Source organism: Pipistrellus kuhlii, unplaced genomic scaffold (genome assembly GCF_014108245.1).
Source record: "Pipistrellus kuhlii isolate mPipKuh1 unplaced genomic scaffold, mPipKuh1.p scaffold_m20_p_8, whole genome shotgun sequence".
Lineage (NCBI taxonomy): Eukaryota > Metazoa > Chordata > Mammalia > Chiroptera > Vespertilionidae > Pipistrellus > Pipistrellus kuhlii.
In genome coordinates, this window is record NW_023425584.1 from 27,592,818 (window position 1) to 27,610,978 (window position 18,161).

General features: G+C 44.7%; 1 protein-coding gene across 4 annotated transcripts in view; it reads left to right on the forward strand.

Annotated features, from left to right (window-relative positions):
• The window catches only part of KLHL3 (kelch like family member 3), a 100,461-nt gene that overhangs the window by 23,668 nt on the left and 58,632 nt on the right, over nt 1-18,161 (forward strand). For all 4 annotated transcript variants that reach the window (XR_006740633.1, XM_045576343.1, XM_045576347.1 and 1 more), the window contains 2 exons: nt 4,993-5,114; nt 11,724-11,886. Coding sequence is in view for 3 of the 4 variants with exons in the window: in XM_045576343.1 (XP_045432299.1) it covers nt 4,993-5,114; nt 11,724-11,886 (285 nt within the window). In the remaining variant the exon portion in view is untranslated. The remainder of the gene's footprint in view (nt 1-4,992; nt 5,115-11,723; nt 11,887-18,161) is intronic.

Genomic DNA, 18,161 nt, shown 5'->3' on the forward strand with positions numbered 1-18,161 from the left:
TAAATATATATATATTTATGAATATAGATATGAAATATATTTTATGAGTTCATTTTATATATACAGAGTTGAATAGCCTTTCTTGATGTGTGTTCACCTTCCTGAAATGTTCTTCCTCCCCGCCTCTTTGCCTGCCTAACTCCTATTCATCCTTCATTACCACTTAAGCATCATTTCCTCAGGAAGGCTTTCCATGATCCCCTTGGATTAGGTTAAATCCCTTTGGTTTACTTGTGATACCCTATGCTTCTCTTTAGTATTCTAATCTTATTATTTCTTCAATATTTGACTTCCCAGTTCAGTTATAAGCTTTATGAGGGTAAGAACTGTACCTTTTAAATTTACTGCTATATCCTCACTGCCTAGCACAGGCATCTTCAAACTACGGCCCGAGGGCCATGTGCGGCCCGCAGAGGAGTCTGATCCGGCCCGCCAGGTTTTTTGGGCAGTGAGCGCAGCCGAGGTGTTACAGTAGGAATTAGTAGTTCATATAGTCCGGCCCTCCAGCTCTCTGAGGGACCATGATCTGGCCCCCACTTTAAAAAGTTTGAGGACCCCTGGTAGCACAATCTTCTATATAGCAAGTGCTCAATGAAAATTTGCTTAATTGAACTTAACAGAATTTTGTGAATATTTTTTCATAGTTAAATCACATCTACCTCATAATTTTAATGGCATCTTAAGATTCCATCATAAGTACCCTATTGAAAATGCATTTCCTTACTGGTTGGAAATTATAGTTCTTTCTAATGTTTTGCTGCTGTAAATATCATAATGGGTATCCTTGCATCTTAATGTTTATTTGTATTCCTGATTATTTCCTTAGAATGTATTCCAAGAATAAGAAATATTTGGTTGAAGGGTATCCACATTTGGAAGACTTGTGAGACATTCTGCAACTCTACAACTCTAGGACAGTTGAATCAGCTTATGCTTCATCAGCAAAAATGATATTTGTGTATTTTTTTGAGGCTGGTTTTGCTGAAAGCTTGGTAAACAGGTATAAAAAAAGTAACATTGCAACATTTTGTTGTAATTATCAAGTTCAACTTTAAAATGCATAAAATTAGTAATGAAAAGGCCCAGCTGACTCATGCAGAGTCCATTTCTGTCATCATCTTTAAGGCCAAAAAGAAAATAAAATACGTGTGACTTTCTTCTGATTTGATTGATGTGATTAGAATCTTTTGTTCAGGCTTAAAATTTTTTATTTTATTCTATTTTTTGTCCTCTGAGTTTATATTGCCCAACTGTCCTGTGGTAGTTCCAATACCAACTCTACTACTTGACCATGTCCTGCTCACAATAATCTACATTAATAATAGCTTGGTAAACAGGTACAAAATATGCAAATTGACCATACCTTTGTGATGCCCACCTGCCAATCAGGAGCAAGTATGCAAATTAACCCAACAAAGATGCCAGGCTAGTTTGCATATACAGGCGCCCAATGGCAGAGGGAAGGGCCAGGATACTTGCATTCTGCACTACCCCAGCTGCTTCAGGCCTCTGTGCAGTGTGGGAAGGCGGAAAAGAGGCTCAGGCGGAGTGAAAGGCGGTGCGGGCAGCCAGGGGAAGGAAGGCCCATTCTTGCATGAATTTTCATGCATCAGGCCTCTAGTTTTGCATAAATGTGAAACAGGTCTGAATGCCCACAGAGTGTCCAAAGGCAGCCAGTCTGTGGAAAGATCTGGGATGGGCAGCTTAATGGTCCTCTACTTCTTTTGCATAGTGTGATTGGAGAGGCCAGTAGTGATGTGTTCTGCCCATCTTTTCCCTGTGAGTATGGAATCTTTAAGATCTGTGCCTGTCCATTCACCTCCCCATCTAGGACCTCTATCCCAGGGGAAGCTCATTTCCCCAAAATAGCCTAGTTAGTTTTTTACCCCTCTTTTTATCATGCCCTTTATTATGGGTTCTGTTGACTATAGATATTTGTATTCCATATAATCATCTAAATACTTTAAAAACAACTCCATTTTACAGTGTTAAAGGACCTGAGATCTAAAGACCTCAGGCTTAGGGTCTTACACCCATCATCAGAGGTGCAAATATGTTACAGCTCTCATCCAAATGAAGCCCCTTGAGTGAGCTGTCCTGTCCTGGTTTTATATGCAGAAGCTGATTAGAGATTATTTTTGTTATATATATATATATATATATATATATATATATATATATATATATTCTAATTGATTTTAGAGAGGAAGGAAGAGGGAGAAAAAGATAGAAACATTAATCATAAGAGAGAATCATTAATTGAGCATGCCCCACGCTGGGAATTGAGCCCCTCCCTAACCTAGGCATGTGCCCTGACCAGGAATCAAATCGGGACCTCCTGGTTCATAGGCCCATGCTTAACCTCTGAGCCACGCCAGCTGAGCTGATTTTGTTTTTTAAAGAAGAGTTGCCATCCAGTTTTTGCTAGATGTAGGCTGATGTTTAGCTAGTATCTTTAGTGAGTAGAAATAGGGAGGAGAGACAGGAATGTGCTGGGGTAAGAGGCAAGGGCTTAGACTTTGAGTGGACACAGACCATCACAAAGCAGAACAATGATGGCCCAGCTTCCTCACTCACCTCCCAGGTATGCACACATTCCACAGAACCTCTGTTTCCATCCTTTCTTCTGCCAGACTCTGACAGCCCTGACCCTTGTCGGTGTTCTGTTTGCATGATGTATCGATGTCTTTGAAGATCTTTATGGTAACTTGCAGCTTAACAAGACTTAATCCAAGGCAGTGCGGCTAGGAGGGAGGGAGCACTAGAGAATCCTTCCCTTGGACTAAGAAGACTCAGTGAAGTTGTAGAGGAGGAGGAGGAGGAGGAAGAGGAGGAGGAGGAGGAGGAGGAGGGGGAGTAGAAGGGTCTGTTCCTGAGGGTTTTGCCCCTAAGGAGTCAGGGATTAGGTGCCATAGCTCAGAAAAAGAAAGAAAGAAAGAAAAAAAAAAGATTGGAGGCTGCTTGGGATTAAGGAGAAATGGCCTTATCTTCCATGTGACCTGTCTTTTAGTCTGGGCTGAAGCTTACAGTGAGTGACACAGGGTTTCTTTTTCCTGTCCTTAACAAACCACATCAAATCCAGGCATCATCTTCTGGCTTAGGAGACCCAGATTTGAGGATGAGGGGTACAATAGTCTTGTCTAAAAATAGGTTGCTCTTGGCCTGGCTTGCCCTGGCTTGTTTTGCTCAGTGGTTAGAGCATCAGCTCATGGACCGAAGGGCTGAGGTTTGATTCCTAGTCAAGGGTACGTATCTTGGGTGCAGGTTCATCCCTGCCCCCAGTCAAGTCTTGTGCAGGAGTAAACTCAAGAGAGATTGTGAGCACCTATCTTATGGGTAGAGGAAAAAGCCATAATCTTTTCTGTTTCCTCATTGCCTCTTTGCCCTGCCTCAAGGCTCTTGGTGCTGAGGCCTTTTGACTGGCTTCCACAAGCAGTCAGAGAGAAGAGAGAACAACGTGGAGGGTCTCCCGCCTGCCTGATCTGGTATGAAGAGAGCAGGCAGGGTTTAGAATGGTTCCTCCCTTCCCTCCCTGTTCCAGAGTCATTCACATCTGGAACTCTGTCAGGGTGGGAGCTGCACTGGGGAGGAATCCTGTGCAGCATGGAGGTGGGTGTCACTACCCACACGCGGTACTGTACTTGTTGTCTTGGCTCCAATGTATAATGCAAATCCCACAGAGAAAAAACAACCTCCCAGCTCTGTTTCCACACTCTCATGACAGCTTCTGAATCCCAGTTTCTTGCAGTCAGGTTGCCCTTTATTTTATTCTACAAAGACACACATCTTGCCTGCCTTTTCTTTCTGAAACCGGCAGCCCTTGTGGGATGACCCTGGCTCTAGACTGACCTCTGTGCTATATAGAGAGGGCAGGCCGAAGTAAAGGGCCTCAAGACTGTGCAAATGTGGTGCTGCTGCTGCCCTCGTTCACAGGCCTAGGTCCTCTCTCGTGGATTATGATGAGGGTCTTCCAGCAGTTCTCCCTGCCTCTGATCCAGCTTCAACAATGCATCCCAAGTTTCATTCAGAAACACCCCTCCTTAAAACCTTTTAATGGCACTACTGTTAGCATAAAGTCAAAATTTATTTGCATTGCTTACAGGGTTCTGTAAGTTACAAGTCCTGGCCCCTACCTAGTTCTCCAGCTTCCTTCCTCACTGTTACCCTAGGTACAAGTCATACTGGCCTCTTACTGCTCCCAATATTTCCCTTTGGCATTTTCCTATCTTTACACTTGTGGTTGCTACATCCAGCTCGTCTTTCCTCACCTCTGGTGCCTGTGGAACACTCTATTCTCTAATACCCAGCTCAGTAGTGACCTACTTGGATCCTTCCTGAGTTCCCTGGGCAGTGTTTCTTTATCTTCTGCATTCTTGGGATTTAATATAGTATATTGAGTACAAGAATAGGCTCTAGTGTCAGAATCCTTGGTTTCAACCCCAGCCTGGCCCCTTTCTAGATTTGCCTCAGTTTCTTCATCTGTAAAATGGGGTTAATATTAATAAACATCATAGGAAAAGTACCTAAGACAGTGCTTGGCCATAGTTTGCAGTAAATGTTACTTCTTTAAATTGTTGTTATTGTGTTATGGTTACTTTGCTAAACCTCTGCTTGTTCTTACCACCTCTGTTTAGATGTATTTTTATAAGTCTCTACTAGACTAGAACATGTGTTCTTTGAGGACAGGTGCATACTTTTTTCACTTCTTCTGGTCTACTGTGTAGAAGTTTACAGTAAATGTTGGTTGAATGAATTATTGCGCACAGATTTGCTTTCAAAATGGAAATGGGTAACAGATAGAGTGGGGGATGCTTAAAGAATTAAAAGCCTGGGTGACTCTGCTTTGTGGATGTGACCTGATGTCAGCTGGATGACCTTCCAGAGCGCAGGCAAGTGCTTTATGTTACCCATATGGGGCAGGAGGCATGTGAGAAAGTTAAGCATACTCTTGATGCCAAGTTCATGTTCATTTTGTTTCGTTTTGAACTGTAGGTGACATGTCTGAGAGTAAAGCCAAGAAAATTGAAATCAAGGACGTGGATGGGCAAACACTGAGTAAGCTGATTGACTATATCTATACGGCTGAAATTGAGGTGACTGAAGAGAACGTCCAGGTAAACTCAGACCCAACTACTAGCTCACTCCAGGCCCACCATTCCATAGCATCCTTTCATTTAACCCTCACAACAACTTAGTTGGTAACTGGAGAGGAAACGAAAGTTCCAAAGAGGTTAGGCGATTTGCCTGAGTCACAAGGCCAGTAGGTGGATGAATGACCCTCAAACTCATGCCTGCCTGACCACAGCACCCACACTCTTCACCATGAGGCCATAAGACCTCAGAGCAGAAGGTCTTTAACTCCTGTTGGTTCAAAGGAAGAATTAAAAGCCTGGGTGACTCTGCTTCTTCCCAGTTATCATCTCATCGCAGGGATTTTGAGTATTGGATTGTAAGGTTGTTAAAAATGTTTTCCTGTGTCAACATTAGTCAATTGAATGCCTCTGCACATGTAGGGTGTCAAGCACCATGGCCAACTCTCAGCAGGGTTGTTGGCTGTGATATGTGTTGCCTGTGCCTTTTCCTCCTTTCACGGCCCTGCCCTCATCCTCAGCATCTGGATTTGGAAAAAAGGAATCAGTGAACTTGCTGCCCTGTGTGCCAGGAGACAAAATGGGCACAGAGAGCACTGTGAGCATAGAAGCCCTTTTACCAAAGAGCACATGGTCTGAAGCTGGACCATGGTTGAATATAGGTGTCCTATAGACTGGTAGGGGCGAGGGCGGAGGGACCCAGTAAGCAGGCAATGGTCATCACCACCTTGAAGAGGATGGTAAGAGTAGGCCTCTCTGAAGAAACATTGTTTGGGCCAAATGTTGAAGGAAGACTGGGAGGTCAGGCCTGCGTCCTCTGCCCACCAGTCTGCATCCTCACTGGTGTGTGTATCTCAGATGGGCCTGCTGTTCGTCTCTCGTGTGTAGGGAGGGGCTAGCCTGAGCAAGGGCTCCCCTGGGAAGCACAATGTGGAACCTCAGGGAACTTCATTGTTTGGAATCAATGAGATACAGTTTCCCTTTTCCTCTCCACTTTAAATTATGGTTTGTCCTTGGGAAAAAACAAAACAAAAAAAGATTGAAAAGAGAAAGTCTGGATCAAAATGTGACTGCTTCTTCATGCTGTTACGTATCTTCTGAGGCTGTTGCTCACAGCTGTCTATGACATCAGTATTTGAAGATTTGGTGCAGTGAGAAGGAGAGCATGGAAGCATTGGGACTCTCCTGAAAGTCTTAGAAACAAGGGTCAGAAATTTGGGGTTTGGTTACATGGCTGGGAGAGCTATACCCCTAATCTCTTCCCAGCCACACATACTTTGAAGATACGGAGTTGCCCTCCTGTGGTAGAGGTAACAATTGTTATAACTTGCATATAATGCTCACAATAAGCCAAATAGGTGTTGATCATTTCACATACATTATTTCATTTAGTTCTTGTAAACACCAATGGGACGTTCACCTATGACCTTCTTTTATAGTTGAAGAAACTGATGCCCAAAGGGGTTACATGAGTCATACCCACGATCAATTATGTAGTGAAAGATAGAGTTGGGATTTAAAACCAGCTCTCTCCAACTCATTGTGCTTTGTTGATGTGGTGAACTTGAGTTTCTTATTAAATGATCAGAATCTTGACTTCAGATCAGAATTAATAATTATAAAAACTAATTTAACTGAGCACTGTTAACTGCTTTAAAAGTACTATCTCATTTGACCCTCATAACAAGTCTTTAAGGCAGGACCATTATTATCTTCCTTTATTGTTGAGACAGAGACACAGAGTGCTTAAGTAATTTGCCTTTAGCCACATACCTGGTAAGGGAAGTCAAAATCCAAGCGAGACTCTTAATCACAGTGCTATTCTGCTAGCTCTCTTGTTCACCTATACCCACTTCTCCTCCCTTCTCCTCCCTGCCTCCCTTTTCTTTTCCTCTTTGCCCTTTCCAGTTTCTTCTTTTTCTCAACAGATTTTTAATTTAACACTGCTTCTGTGCCAGGTTTCATGCCTGGTGCTGGGAGGGACAGACCCACAGTGTCACCTGGCCCTCTGGCTGGTGCCCTCCTTTACCCATGGCCCTGCCTCCCTGAAATTCCAGGAGTAGGTGCTTTCTGAGGCAGGGCACTTCCTTTTGTTTTTGTTAAAGGAAGTAAACTCTGTGACGGGATATCCTCTGCTGTGTTTTCATGTTATCCGAGGGTGAGGAAAAACAAAACAAGCCTACACGTAAAGAGTGGAGGAGGCCTCCGCAGCTGGGGGGGAGCCTGTAACTCGTAGCTGAAGGTCAGGTGGAGAGAAGCTAAGGCTTTCAACTTGGGGTCACCTTCCATACCTGTGGTGGTTCCAGCCAGCCACCACTTCTCCCGGCTCGGCCTCCTCCGTCCAGGGGCCATCAGAAGAGCCCTAGTGATTCCACCAGGACAATCTTACTTCAAAGCTGAGGATCCAGGCCTGGCCTCTTGTTCACAATCTTGTTACTGCTGCCACCTGCGGGAGCCGAGTTGCAGGCAAGATAAGAGAAGAGGAAATCCTCTGAAAGCTCTTGCTGATGTGGTGAGGGAGGCGAAGACAGCCCTTCCTGGACACGTGCTCTTTTCTTTCACAGGGTCTGGGGATGCTTGTTCTCATGTGTACCCCCAGAACCTTGTTGGACTGGGGCCCAGTTTATCCCTGAGACTCAGAGGCTAAGCAGTGATACATCTCCCAGTCTCCAACCCCCCTCACAATTCTGACTTCCTTTCCTCTCCTTCACACCTTCCTGTAGAAAGCAAATAGTGGGAAGAAAAGGGCCTTTGACTCATAGCTAATCTCAGTGTAACATCAAAGAGAGGGAAGGAGCAATTAGAGAAGCCATCAGCCCTATTTATTTTAGGAAGTCAGTTTGAGAATGCTTTTCAGCAGGAGAGGACCCAAACAGGATGGGGTAGGGGGTGGGAGGTGGGGTGGGGAGAGAGGTGAAAAGCCTTGTAATTTTTGCTTACTATGTGGGTTTTGTGAACAGTAGGGAAGTTGAATGCTATGTAGGTAGCTCTGTCCAGGGAGGTTTTAAAAACTGAAATTCATAACCTAAGGAGTGTGTTCAGGAAATATTTACTATCTTATATGTTTGGCTGGTTGCCATGATCTTGAGAATTTAAGCACCAAATTGTGCTGTTGCCCTCTTGGTGAAGAAGAGGGCAAGGGGGAGAGGGGGGGTAGCAGGACCAGGTGAGTGTCCCTGGCATGATCTCATTGTGGTTTGGCTGGGAATGCAATCTTGGGGGCAGATAGCACTTGTCAGAAATCCTTGTCTTTGTAGCTAAAGGGCTGCTATCCCATTCCTGCCTCTGGTCAGCCCTGACTCTTGAGGCTTGCCACAGCATTTGATTGCTCCTCTGCACCAGGGCTGCTTAGGGTTAGAAGTTCCCCTGAACAGGTGAACACCTGACCCTGGGACATAGGACTTTTAGTGCCAAAGCTGACACATTCACAGCAAACCGGGATGGTTGGTCAACCTCTGGCCCTAACTGCAGGGTTTGCAGCTGGTGCTGGTAGGGGTTGTCATGGAGGTCATTTGGGAATTTGGAGCAGAGCCTTCCATTCCTGCTATGTATTCAACAAGAATGGTTAATGGTTCTCTCCTTAACTAGCAGGCAGAGACTAATCTGGTTTGGAATCTGCTTGGCTAGGCTGAGCAAGCCCGCAGCTTAATTGAGTTTCTCAGTTTATGGCTGCTTAGTGGGGACAGTGGCTGCCTAGTGAGAACGGAGCTTAAGTGGACAGATTTGGATTCTGGCTGTGTCCGCTTACGATCTAAAAGTCAGGAGTGGGTGATCGCCACCCCACCCCCCGCCCTCCCTTGGGAGTGGGCGATTTTTATCTTTTTCCTTCTCTGGCATGAATCAGGGTTTGGAAAATGCCAAGGACACAATGCTAATTTACCGCTGTCCTGCTAGGGACATAGGAGAGGGGAAGAGAGGAAGGGAAGAGGAATATGTTTTCCAGAACTCAGCCTTGTGAGGAGGATGTTAATAAGCTTGTACTCGGAAGGGCTTTCCTTGCTGAGAGCAAGCGGGGAGCTTGGGAGTGGAGGCTCTTGGTGGTTTCTGCATATGGACAGGGATGAGAAAGGGCGACCCACTGTCCCAGTGTAAACATAGAAAGCCTTGTGTCCTGGAAACCCTTGGTCCTTGGCGAACCTGGATGACTGGGTGCCCTAGTGGAGGGAGAGGCCCAAGGCAATGGGCAGAGTGGGGCCTGAGTACAGGCTGGTGGAGAGCTGGAGCTAAGGCTCAGGACTGTTTTGGGAGATGGTCAGGGGGAAGAAAAAGACTTTTGTAGAGGCCCGAGTCAAGCAAAGAAATGTATCCACAGCCCTTGGCTTCCTGGGCACACCCTCGTGGCTGGGAGCAGCTGGAATCTGGCTGGCCCAGACATTCCCTGCGAGCCGGGGGAGCAGCTGAGAGCAAGCCCAGGATGTGGCAGTTGTTTGGGGTGAAATGCATGTTGTGGGTCCTGAGCTAAGCAGCCTCAAATCAAACTGTATTTTTTATTTCTTTCTTAATTCTTTTTTGAAGGACATGCTCACACTGTTGACCTCCTCCACAGGGCAGGGGGGAAAGGGAAGCAGAGCTGGGGTCAGGTAGGACTCTGGCCACGGGTCCAGGATATTTGATCCAGCGGGCAGGCTGGCCAGTGTGGGAAAGGCCTAGGGAACTCGAGAGGGGTTGGCAGTCTGGGCACCCATCTGGCCTGCTCAAGCCAGTTTTTCCTGGCCTTTAGGAAAAACACATGCAGCACACCTGAGCAGGACATTTCTCTGTCTTCCAGGAAATAGTGCGAATACTCATGTGTCCTGTGACCTTTTAAAAGGGAACTCAGCTCTCCTTTCTCTGAGAATGTAGCTAAAGATGTTCTCTTTATCTGTTGGATGGAAGAATAAAGTGTGTTTATCTGAGCCCTGAGGGACCTGGGGGTGACTCCCTTGTTCCAGTAGATTACATTCTCCGTTAGAGCAGGGTCTGGCTTATCATGCTTACCACTGAATCTTAGAGCCAGACCAGAGCCGGGCCCGGCACACCGACATTCAGTAATTGAATGGTGAATCAGCTAGTGAACAATTCAGCAAGCACTTTCTGTGTGAAGACAGTGTGCTAACGGCTGGAGGGCAGTGAGTCTCCAACGTGATTGTTTGTTAGAGGTAACCGGGCACTGCAGAAGCACCTCACTGTCCAGGCCACACCTCAATCCTCTCTGGTTAGAATCTGTGGGGTGAGATCCAGGCGCCAATAATTTAAAAATCCTCCAGGTGATGTTAATGTGTAGCCAAGAATCAATCTATCTCAGTCCGCTTGGGATGCCATAACACAGCACCGCAGATCGGGGAGCTTAGATTTATGGAGTCACTGTTTTGGAAGTTAGGGTTCCAAAATCGAGATTCCAGCTGATTCAGTTCCTGGCTTGCAGAAGGCCTCCTTCTCCCTGTGCCCTTACATTGGGGAGGGGGGAGAAGGGAGAGGAGAGGAGAGGAGAGGAGGGGAGGGGAGGGGAGGAAAGGAACAAACACTGAAATTTCTTTCTCTTCTTGCAAGGACACCTTAGGGCCCCACTCTTATGATCTCCTTTAACCATGTTACTTCTTCACAGGCCCTGTCTCCAAATAAGTCACATTGGGGTCTTCACAGGCCCTGTCTCCAAATAAGTCACATTGGGGTCTTCACAGGCCCTGTCTCCAAATAAGTCACATTGGGGTCTTCACAGGCCCTGTCTCCAAATAAGTCACATTGGGGGTTGGGATTTTTAAAAAAAATATATATTTTATTGATTTTGTGCAGAGAGGAAGGGAGAGAGATAGAGAGTTATCAATAGAAACATTGATGAGAGAGAGTCATCAATCAGCTGCCTCTTGCACACCCCCTACTGGGGATATGCCCGCAACCAAGGTACATGCCCTTGACCAGAATCCAACCCGGGTCCCTTCAGTCCCCAAGCTGACGCTCCATCCATTGAGCCAAACCGGTTTCGGCTGGGGGTTGGGATTTTGACATATAAATTGTGGAGGTGGGGCACAGACATTCAGTTCTTAAGGTTCTTTTTTAAAAATATATATATTTTTTTTATTGATTTCAGAGAGGAAGGAGGTGGGGGGGAGAGAAACATCAATGATGAGAGAAAATTATTGATTGGCTGCCTTCTCCATGTTCCCACTGGGAATCGATCCCACAACCGAGTATGTACCCTTGATGGGAATCGAACCTGGGACCCTTTAGTCAGTAGACCGAAGCTCTATCCACCAAGCCAATCCAGCCAGGGCTCTTAAGGGTCTTGATACTCAAAGTGCAGCCGGTTAGAAATGCAGGCTCTCAGGTTCCACCCTAGGCCTGTTGTATCAGAATCTGCATCTTAATAAGACCCCTAGGGAATTCATACAGACATTAGCGATTGGAAAGCACTGCTGTAGGCTAAGGGGAACAGAGAACAGGCTAGTGCTGAGACTCCGTGAGATGTAGAGTGGGGGGAAATGAGGCTTGGGCTGCCCTGACAGCCGGACCAGGTGGTTTGGACTGACCTGAGCAGGCAGCGGAGAGCCATGCCAGGATCTCAAGAATGGGAGTGGTATGATTAGAACAGAGTGGTAGGGAGGAGAGGCCCTGCTGGAGGGATCCAGTGTCTCAGAATGTCCCCTTCTCCTGCAGGTGCTGCTCCCAGCAGCCAGCTTGCTGCAGCTCATGGATGTTCGGCAGAACTGCTGTGACTTCCTTCAGTCTCAGTTGCATCCCACCAATTGCCTGGGCATCCGCGCATTTGCAGATGTGCACACCTGCACCGACCTCCTGCAGCAGGCCAATGCTTATGCAGGTAATGGGAACTGGGCTGCCACACCTCCTCCAACTTTGTGGATTGAATAACTTGGTCACCTGTGGATACCTCAAAGATTGTGAGAAGTGCACTCTGCTGTGAAGCAGCTATAATTCAGTCAGGGTCACAAGACACAGATGGGAAGATCATTAGCAATAGAAGAATTTAGCTCATTGCCAAGTATAATATGATTAATTGTCAGACTGATATCAGAGACAGTAATTTTCACAAGAGAAGAGGAAAGAGATCTGAGAAAACTTCATGGGGAAAGAGTAATTTGAGCTAGGTTTGAAATAAATCGTTTCTGTTGTTTAAGATGATTTCTATTTTAAAAAAATATATATATTTTATTGACTATTTTACAGAGAGGAAGGGAGAGGGATAGAGAGTTAGAAACATTGATCAGCTGCCTCCTGCACACAGCCTACTGAGGATGTGACTACAACCAAGGTACATGCCCTTGACCAGAATTAAACTTGGGACCCTTCAGTCTGCAGGCCAATGCTCTATCCACTGAGCCAACCTGGTTAGGGCAAGATGATTTCTGTTTTGATAAAAGTGTTCTTTTAACAGGAGCTTAACAGGCAAATACTACTGTAAGGCCTGTGAGGATAAAGAAAAGTCCCCGGCTCTGCCTTTCCACAAGTCTTGCTCTCTAGAGCCACTCACTTCAATTCTAAAAAGAATGAAAATGCAGGCTCTGATTCAGCTAAAAGCGGTTCCATCTACTCTTTATCTCCACTTATCAAAAACAATATGTTTACATCACTTTGGTTGGAATAGTTTTAGATATTATCTGCTGACTTCTCACAGAAGAATAAGATTGAAATTTCATAGACTTTCCCCTCATATACATACATCCTTCCCCTCTCTTTATTCCTACAATCTTATTTCTATAGCTGAACTAAGTTATGTATTATAATCATAGTTTCTTAAATATGAAAACTTTTTTTTTAATCAGAAAGGCAGTAATAATTATGTTACTATTTTTGAGATACAAATGGGACCAGTTGTTAAGATGATCCTGATGATGATGATTTTTGTGAAGGACATTCTCCAGATGCCCCAATTCTGAATTCTGCTGACTCTTCCTGGCTCTGAACCTCGACTCTCCTGTTTCTCTGCTGTGTTTCCTGTGCCCTCTTTTCTCTACACATTCCCCCATACCTTGCTGCTTTTTCTCAGGAGCCTTTCCTCTGTGGAGAGGGCTCCCCAGCCCAGTCTTTGAAGAGACCACTTTCTTGAGGCTTTGCTTCAGCAGGAGCCAAGAACTTGGCAAGACCCAGGTCAGCTCATGAACATCTGCTGGTGCATTGACAAAGGAAGAGCGCTTAGATGCCAGGAATTCCCTGACTCCCTTCCTGGTGTCCCTCCCCAGCCCTCTCCTTCCACACTGTGTGTGCCTGCACGCCTGCACACACAGCACATATCCCAGCCTATTGTAGTTGGCTGAGAGGATCATCTCAGGTTTGGGGAGTGTACTGAACCCTCACCTTTAACAAAGGCTCTCAGGCCCTTCTGGCTGGCTTTTCTCCACTTTCAAAATCTGTGTTTTCTCCCTTTGCGCTTTTCATTGTCTGATAGGGTAGGAGACTGGGGAGGATGCATTTGGGAGCACAGTGTTGTGTTGGTGCTCCATGGTCCTCATGTTGTCACAATGATTGGGACCTGCCAGCATTGTGTGACTGTGTGTGTGTGTGTGTGTGTGTGTGTGTGTATGGGAGGTGTGCACACACGTGTGAATGCAGAAATCCTGGTAAATTATTTCTAGCTAGTATTTATTGAGTTCTCACTTTGGGTCACGCTCTATGTGTCATCTCATTTAGTGTGTACAACAGCTAAGGAGTCTAAGGCATGGACAGGTGAAGTTATTTGTTGGAGTCACACAACTGGTAAGGACAGAGGCAGGTTTCAAACCCTACAGTTTGACTCCAGAGCCAGTGATTATAACTACTGCATACTATGCTTTCAGGCCCTGTCTGGACATAAGGCAGCCCTGTGGATCGCTAACTGAGGAGTATGGTTGGCTAGACCTGGCATTTTCCATCAGAAGTGTGAACCTGGAAGCCTGTGCCACATAGACAGATGCCAACAACCAGACAGTGTAGACAGACGACCAGCTGTCTCTGCAAGACATGGGCTGTTTAGTCATCGTGTGGGAAGTGAGACGCGGATGTCTTCTCTTCCATGTTGGGAGGTGGCCCCCTCACTGCATGCGTGAGCCCTCTATTTTCCCTGCTCGGTCAGTGTGACTTCAGGCTGAGAGCCTTACCCTGTCGCACAGGCCTTCCCTGGAGCCTGTGGCCATGTCCTGGCTACAGGTTTCTTTGCAGCCCGCAGGGAAGTCACGGAAATGCAGAGGTGGTAAGACCACGATGAAGACATTAGAAGAAGCAATGTGAAGGTAAATCGTACAGTGTTAGAGAAGGAAGTGTAAAGGGTTATCTTTGCTTGCTCCCTCAGTGGTTTGCATCCACCCACTGATGTGCGCTGCTGTGCGTCTTTGGTCTTTCACTTCCTCAGTTGAGGTGGAATCTGGCACTCTCTGCCCTCACTGCCGCCTCGTCCCACTGTAAGGGTGCAGGTGTGGGTCACATAAAAGGGGCAGTGTTGGCCCTTGTAGTCACCGGCTTCTCTGGCCCCCTGCCTCACATTAGTGGGGGTTTAAGCCAACCAACTACACGGAGACCCTCCAGATCAGAAGTAGGGGTCAGATCAGCCAACACTGGAGCAACCCCTACGCCTGTTTTCTCCACATAATGGGGGAAATACATCCTGCTCTGTTTTCAGGATGGTTTGGGATTGGGCAGGAGAGCTTCCTGCAGAAGTAGGCACCACCCAAGGCCTTCCTGCCAGCCTCACCCTCCGCAGTGAGAGAGCCCCAGAGCTGGGTCTTGGCAGAGAGAGGGACTCCCTGGGTCATCGCCGCTGCTGTTGCTGTGGACATCATGCATTTTGGGGAGAGGACCATCTCCAGAACTTCTGATTTTGGTTTCTCTGTATCAGGTGCACAGGTATATCCTGCTTTCCCACCTTGCCTAGTCTCTGGTTAGCTGGCCTCTGCCCTCACTTGTTCATGGTCCCAGCTTTGCCTCTGAATTCTGTTCCTTTTATTTCTCCAAGACAAACTTTCTTTTGCTGTTATAATTATTATTGGTATTGTTATTGCTAGCTAATAAAACACACACACCCCCATACTTATTACAGAAAATACAGACAGGCAGAAAGAGCAGGAAAAGCACCACAATCCTACCCAGAGAGATCCATGGGCAGCACCTAGTATAGAGCTTCCTCAGCCTTTTTTTTTTTTTTTTTTATCTGTTGTATCATGTGGATGAACTATAATTTATGTAACTCCATTCCTTGATTAATGGGCATTAATGTTAACTTCTTTCTTTTATATAAAATATTGAGTGATCATTTTTTTTACATAATATTCTGGAGTACACTTGCTAATATGTAAGTAATGGTAAGATTATACCTTTAGTTTACCTTCTTAGTGGCATAAAGTAGCTCAAAGGGAGTATGCATTAATTTTTTTTATAGATATTGCCAAATCGCTCTCTAAAAAAATGTAACCATTTTAAAGGCAGCTCTTGCCTTCTGGTGGTTAGTCCTTAGTTCCTAGGTGAAGGCACCGAGAGACAGACAGCAGTGGGACTCTGAGAGGCAGGGGCGCCACCTCTCCACCCAGAGTTCGCTCTCCTGTTTGGAATGGCCTTGCCTTTTCCCGGGTCTGGTTTTCCCTTCAAGGTTATGCTCCCAAGTGTTTGCTGTGATACATTATTCTGGGGTGGGGAGGGTGGCCTGGATTTAGAAGCTGACCACCCAGACTCTTGTCCCCAGCTGATGGTATCAGAGTTCTCCTGGGTAGCTAGTACCGTAGCTGGGAAAGGGACCTGAGTATTTTGCACAGCTTGTTTCTTAAAACTCATTATTGTTTCGAGGGACAGCTTAATCTTTAACCTCAGAGGCCAGGACAGGTTTATGGGGATGTTGTTGTTTGGTAATTGGACGGCCATGCACTGGGCCATCAGCAGAGCTGGTTGGGAGGGATGTTAATGAGACCCCGTTAATGAAATGGCAATAAAAATTCCTTGGGCATGTTGTTTACATCAGTCTGCCCAAGCTGAGCTGAAACCCTCCAGCCATGGGATTGAACACGTTTGTGGAAAGAAATGGCCTTTTTTTTTGATTGATTGATTGGGTCTTTTGAGATCATGGGATGAAGTGATTAAACTAAGGGCAGTAAAAAACTTTGACAAATCATTTAAAAAACACGAACCTCTGACTCACTGAGGGTTGTCTTAATGAAATTGCTGCCTTCAACTTGGCATCATAAAATGATGATGATGATGATGATGATGGTGGTGGTGGTAGGAGTTTCTGCCATTTCTGAACACTTGGCTAGGTTGTCATTGAGTGCTGTGAGTTAATAGGCACAGAACTATGAGAGGTAGTTCTTATTTTCCCAATTTATAGATGAAGAAACAGGAACTCCAGAATGTTTAGTAACTTGTCCAAGATCACCTAGTTTGTAAGTGGCAATGGCAAGATTCATGATGAGGCTGTCTGAAGCAGGGCCTGTTCTCCAAGCCCACTACTTACTGTCACATCCACCAGGCCAGTTCAGCCTCATTCCTGCTCCCCCTGATTTTCTGCTTCTAACTTGAAGGTGGCAAATGAAGCCTTAGAGCAGACACAGGTAGTCTGTGTTGTAGGATGGTCTCCTTGTTGGGATTTTAGGAAGCTTCCCTTATCTTCCTATTGTCTGGGTAACAGGGAACTCTGGTGTTGCATCAATAACACTGATGACTAGGCAGTTTTGATTCAGCCCTTTGCGTGTGCTCTCTTCTCTCTCTCTCTCTCTCTCTCTCTCTCTCTCTCTCTCCACGTGAGTTATAGAGAAAGGAAAAGGGACCACATATAGATATATTTCTGGAATTTCTGGAATTAAGTCAGTATGATAAAGAGCTCATATCTCATTATCCCCAGGGAGGGTGGACATCGTTTACTTACAGGCTATTTCTCCACTATTCCCCCTTTTTTGTTTTAACATGCAAGGAGCACATTTTTTGCTTGCTGTACAATATTTAGGCTTTTGGAAATCCTGCAATGCAGCCTTGATAGGTTTTTAATTTAATTCTTTACACAGAAGTATGACTGGGCTGGATGACTTGGTCTGAATTCATTACATGATAAGCAGCTTTACTGTGAGATGAATCATCAATATAAAATAGTTAATGTTCTAGGAATAGGTTCCTGCCTGGTACAACTAAGTTCCCCTGCATATTCACTTATTTCAATTTGCCAATTTAAATCAGTCTGAAATAAGGCTTATTTTTTATTTTCTAACTTTATTTGTCTGGATGTGGACAGTAAATGACACTAATTGGATTTCTGCTATCAATCTTTGAGTATATTAACATAAGCTTTGCTTAAGGAGGCAAAATGAAAATTACTTACTTTCCTTTTTGAGGCCTAATACATTGATTTTTTTTTGTTTTGTTTTAGTTTCCTAGGTATTTGAAGGGAATTTCCCTTTATTATTTCTCTCAGAATAATTTCTAGGCCTCATTTAGAGAGTGTCTTTGAAAAAATCTTTTTTCTTGTTTTAAACAGAACAACAAATTTGATTGCCTTTCACAACCTGGCCAATATTCTAATGCATACAAATCAAGTAAAAGTAACTCTCCTTTTATTTATGGTGTCTCATTAATGGTGAGATTTAATACTTGAATAATAACTTTTAATTTCCTTTGTAAATAGTAGTGGAAGAGATTTAAAAATTTCTCCTTTTCATTAAGCTTAGAATTTACTTTTAAACAGCATTTTTTTTTTTTTGGCTAGTGCTCATTTGCATACATATGCAAATATTTTACTCTGGCCTTTGTTAAGATCCAATTACTTAAAAATATTGGTTTCTCATATAACTGAGTTTATATGAGACCTTGATTATATTGTAAAAAGATAATTTATTAAGTAACTAAAATAGGCATCTTTATTGTAAAAGTAAAGTAAGCAAACTTATACATTTGGCCTTTGAAGTACAGATGCGATCCCCTCCCCTAGCCTATTTAAAGAGCAGGCTGTCTGAGGCTTTTTGTCTTAAAATTCCATTGCTGAATAATCTGGTTTTGCTTAAGAAGTATTTAGCAACTTTGGCCTGCTAAGTTTAGAGGTTGAAATCTTCATAATATTTAAAATATATGTATATAAATAAAATATAGTTATTAATTTTTATTTGATAAAGCTTCCCACATGATTTCAAGTAT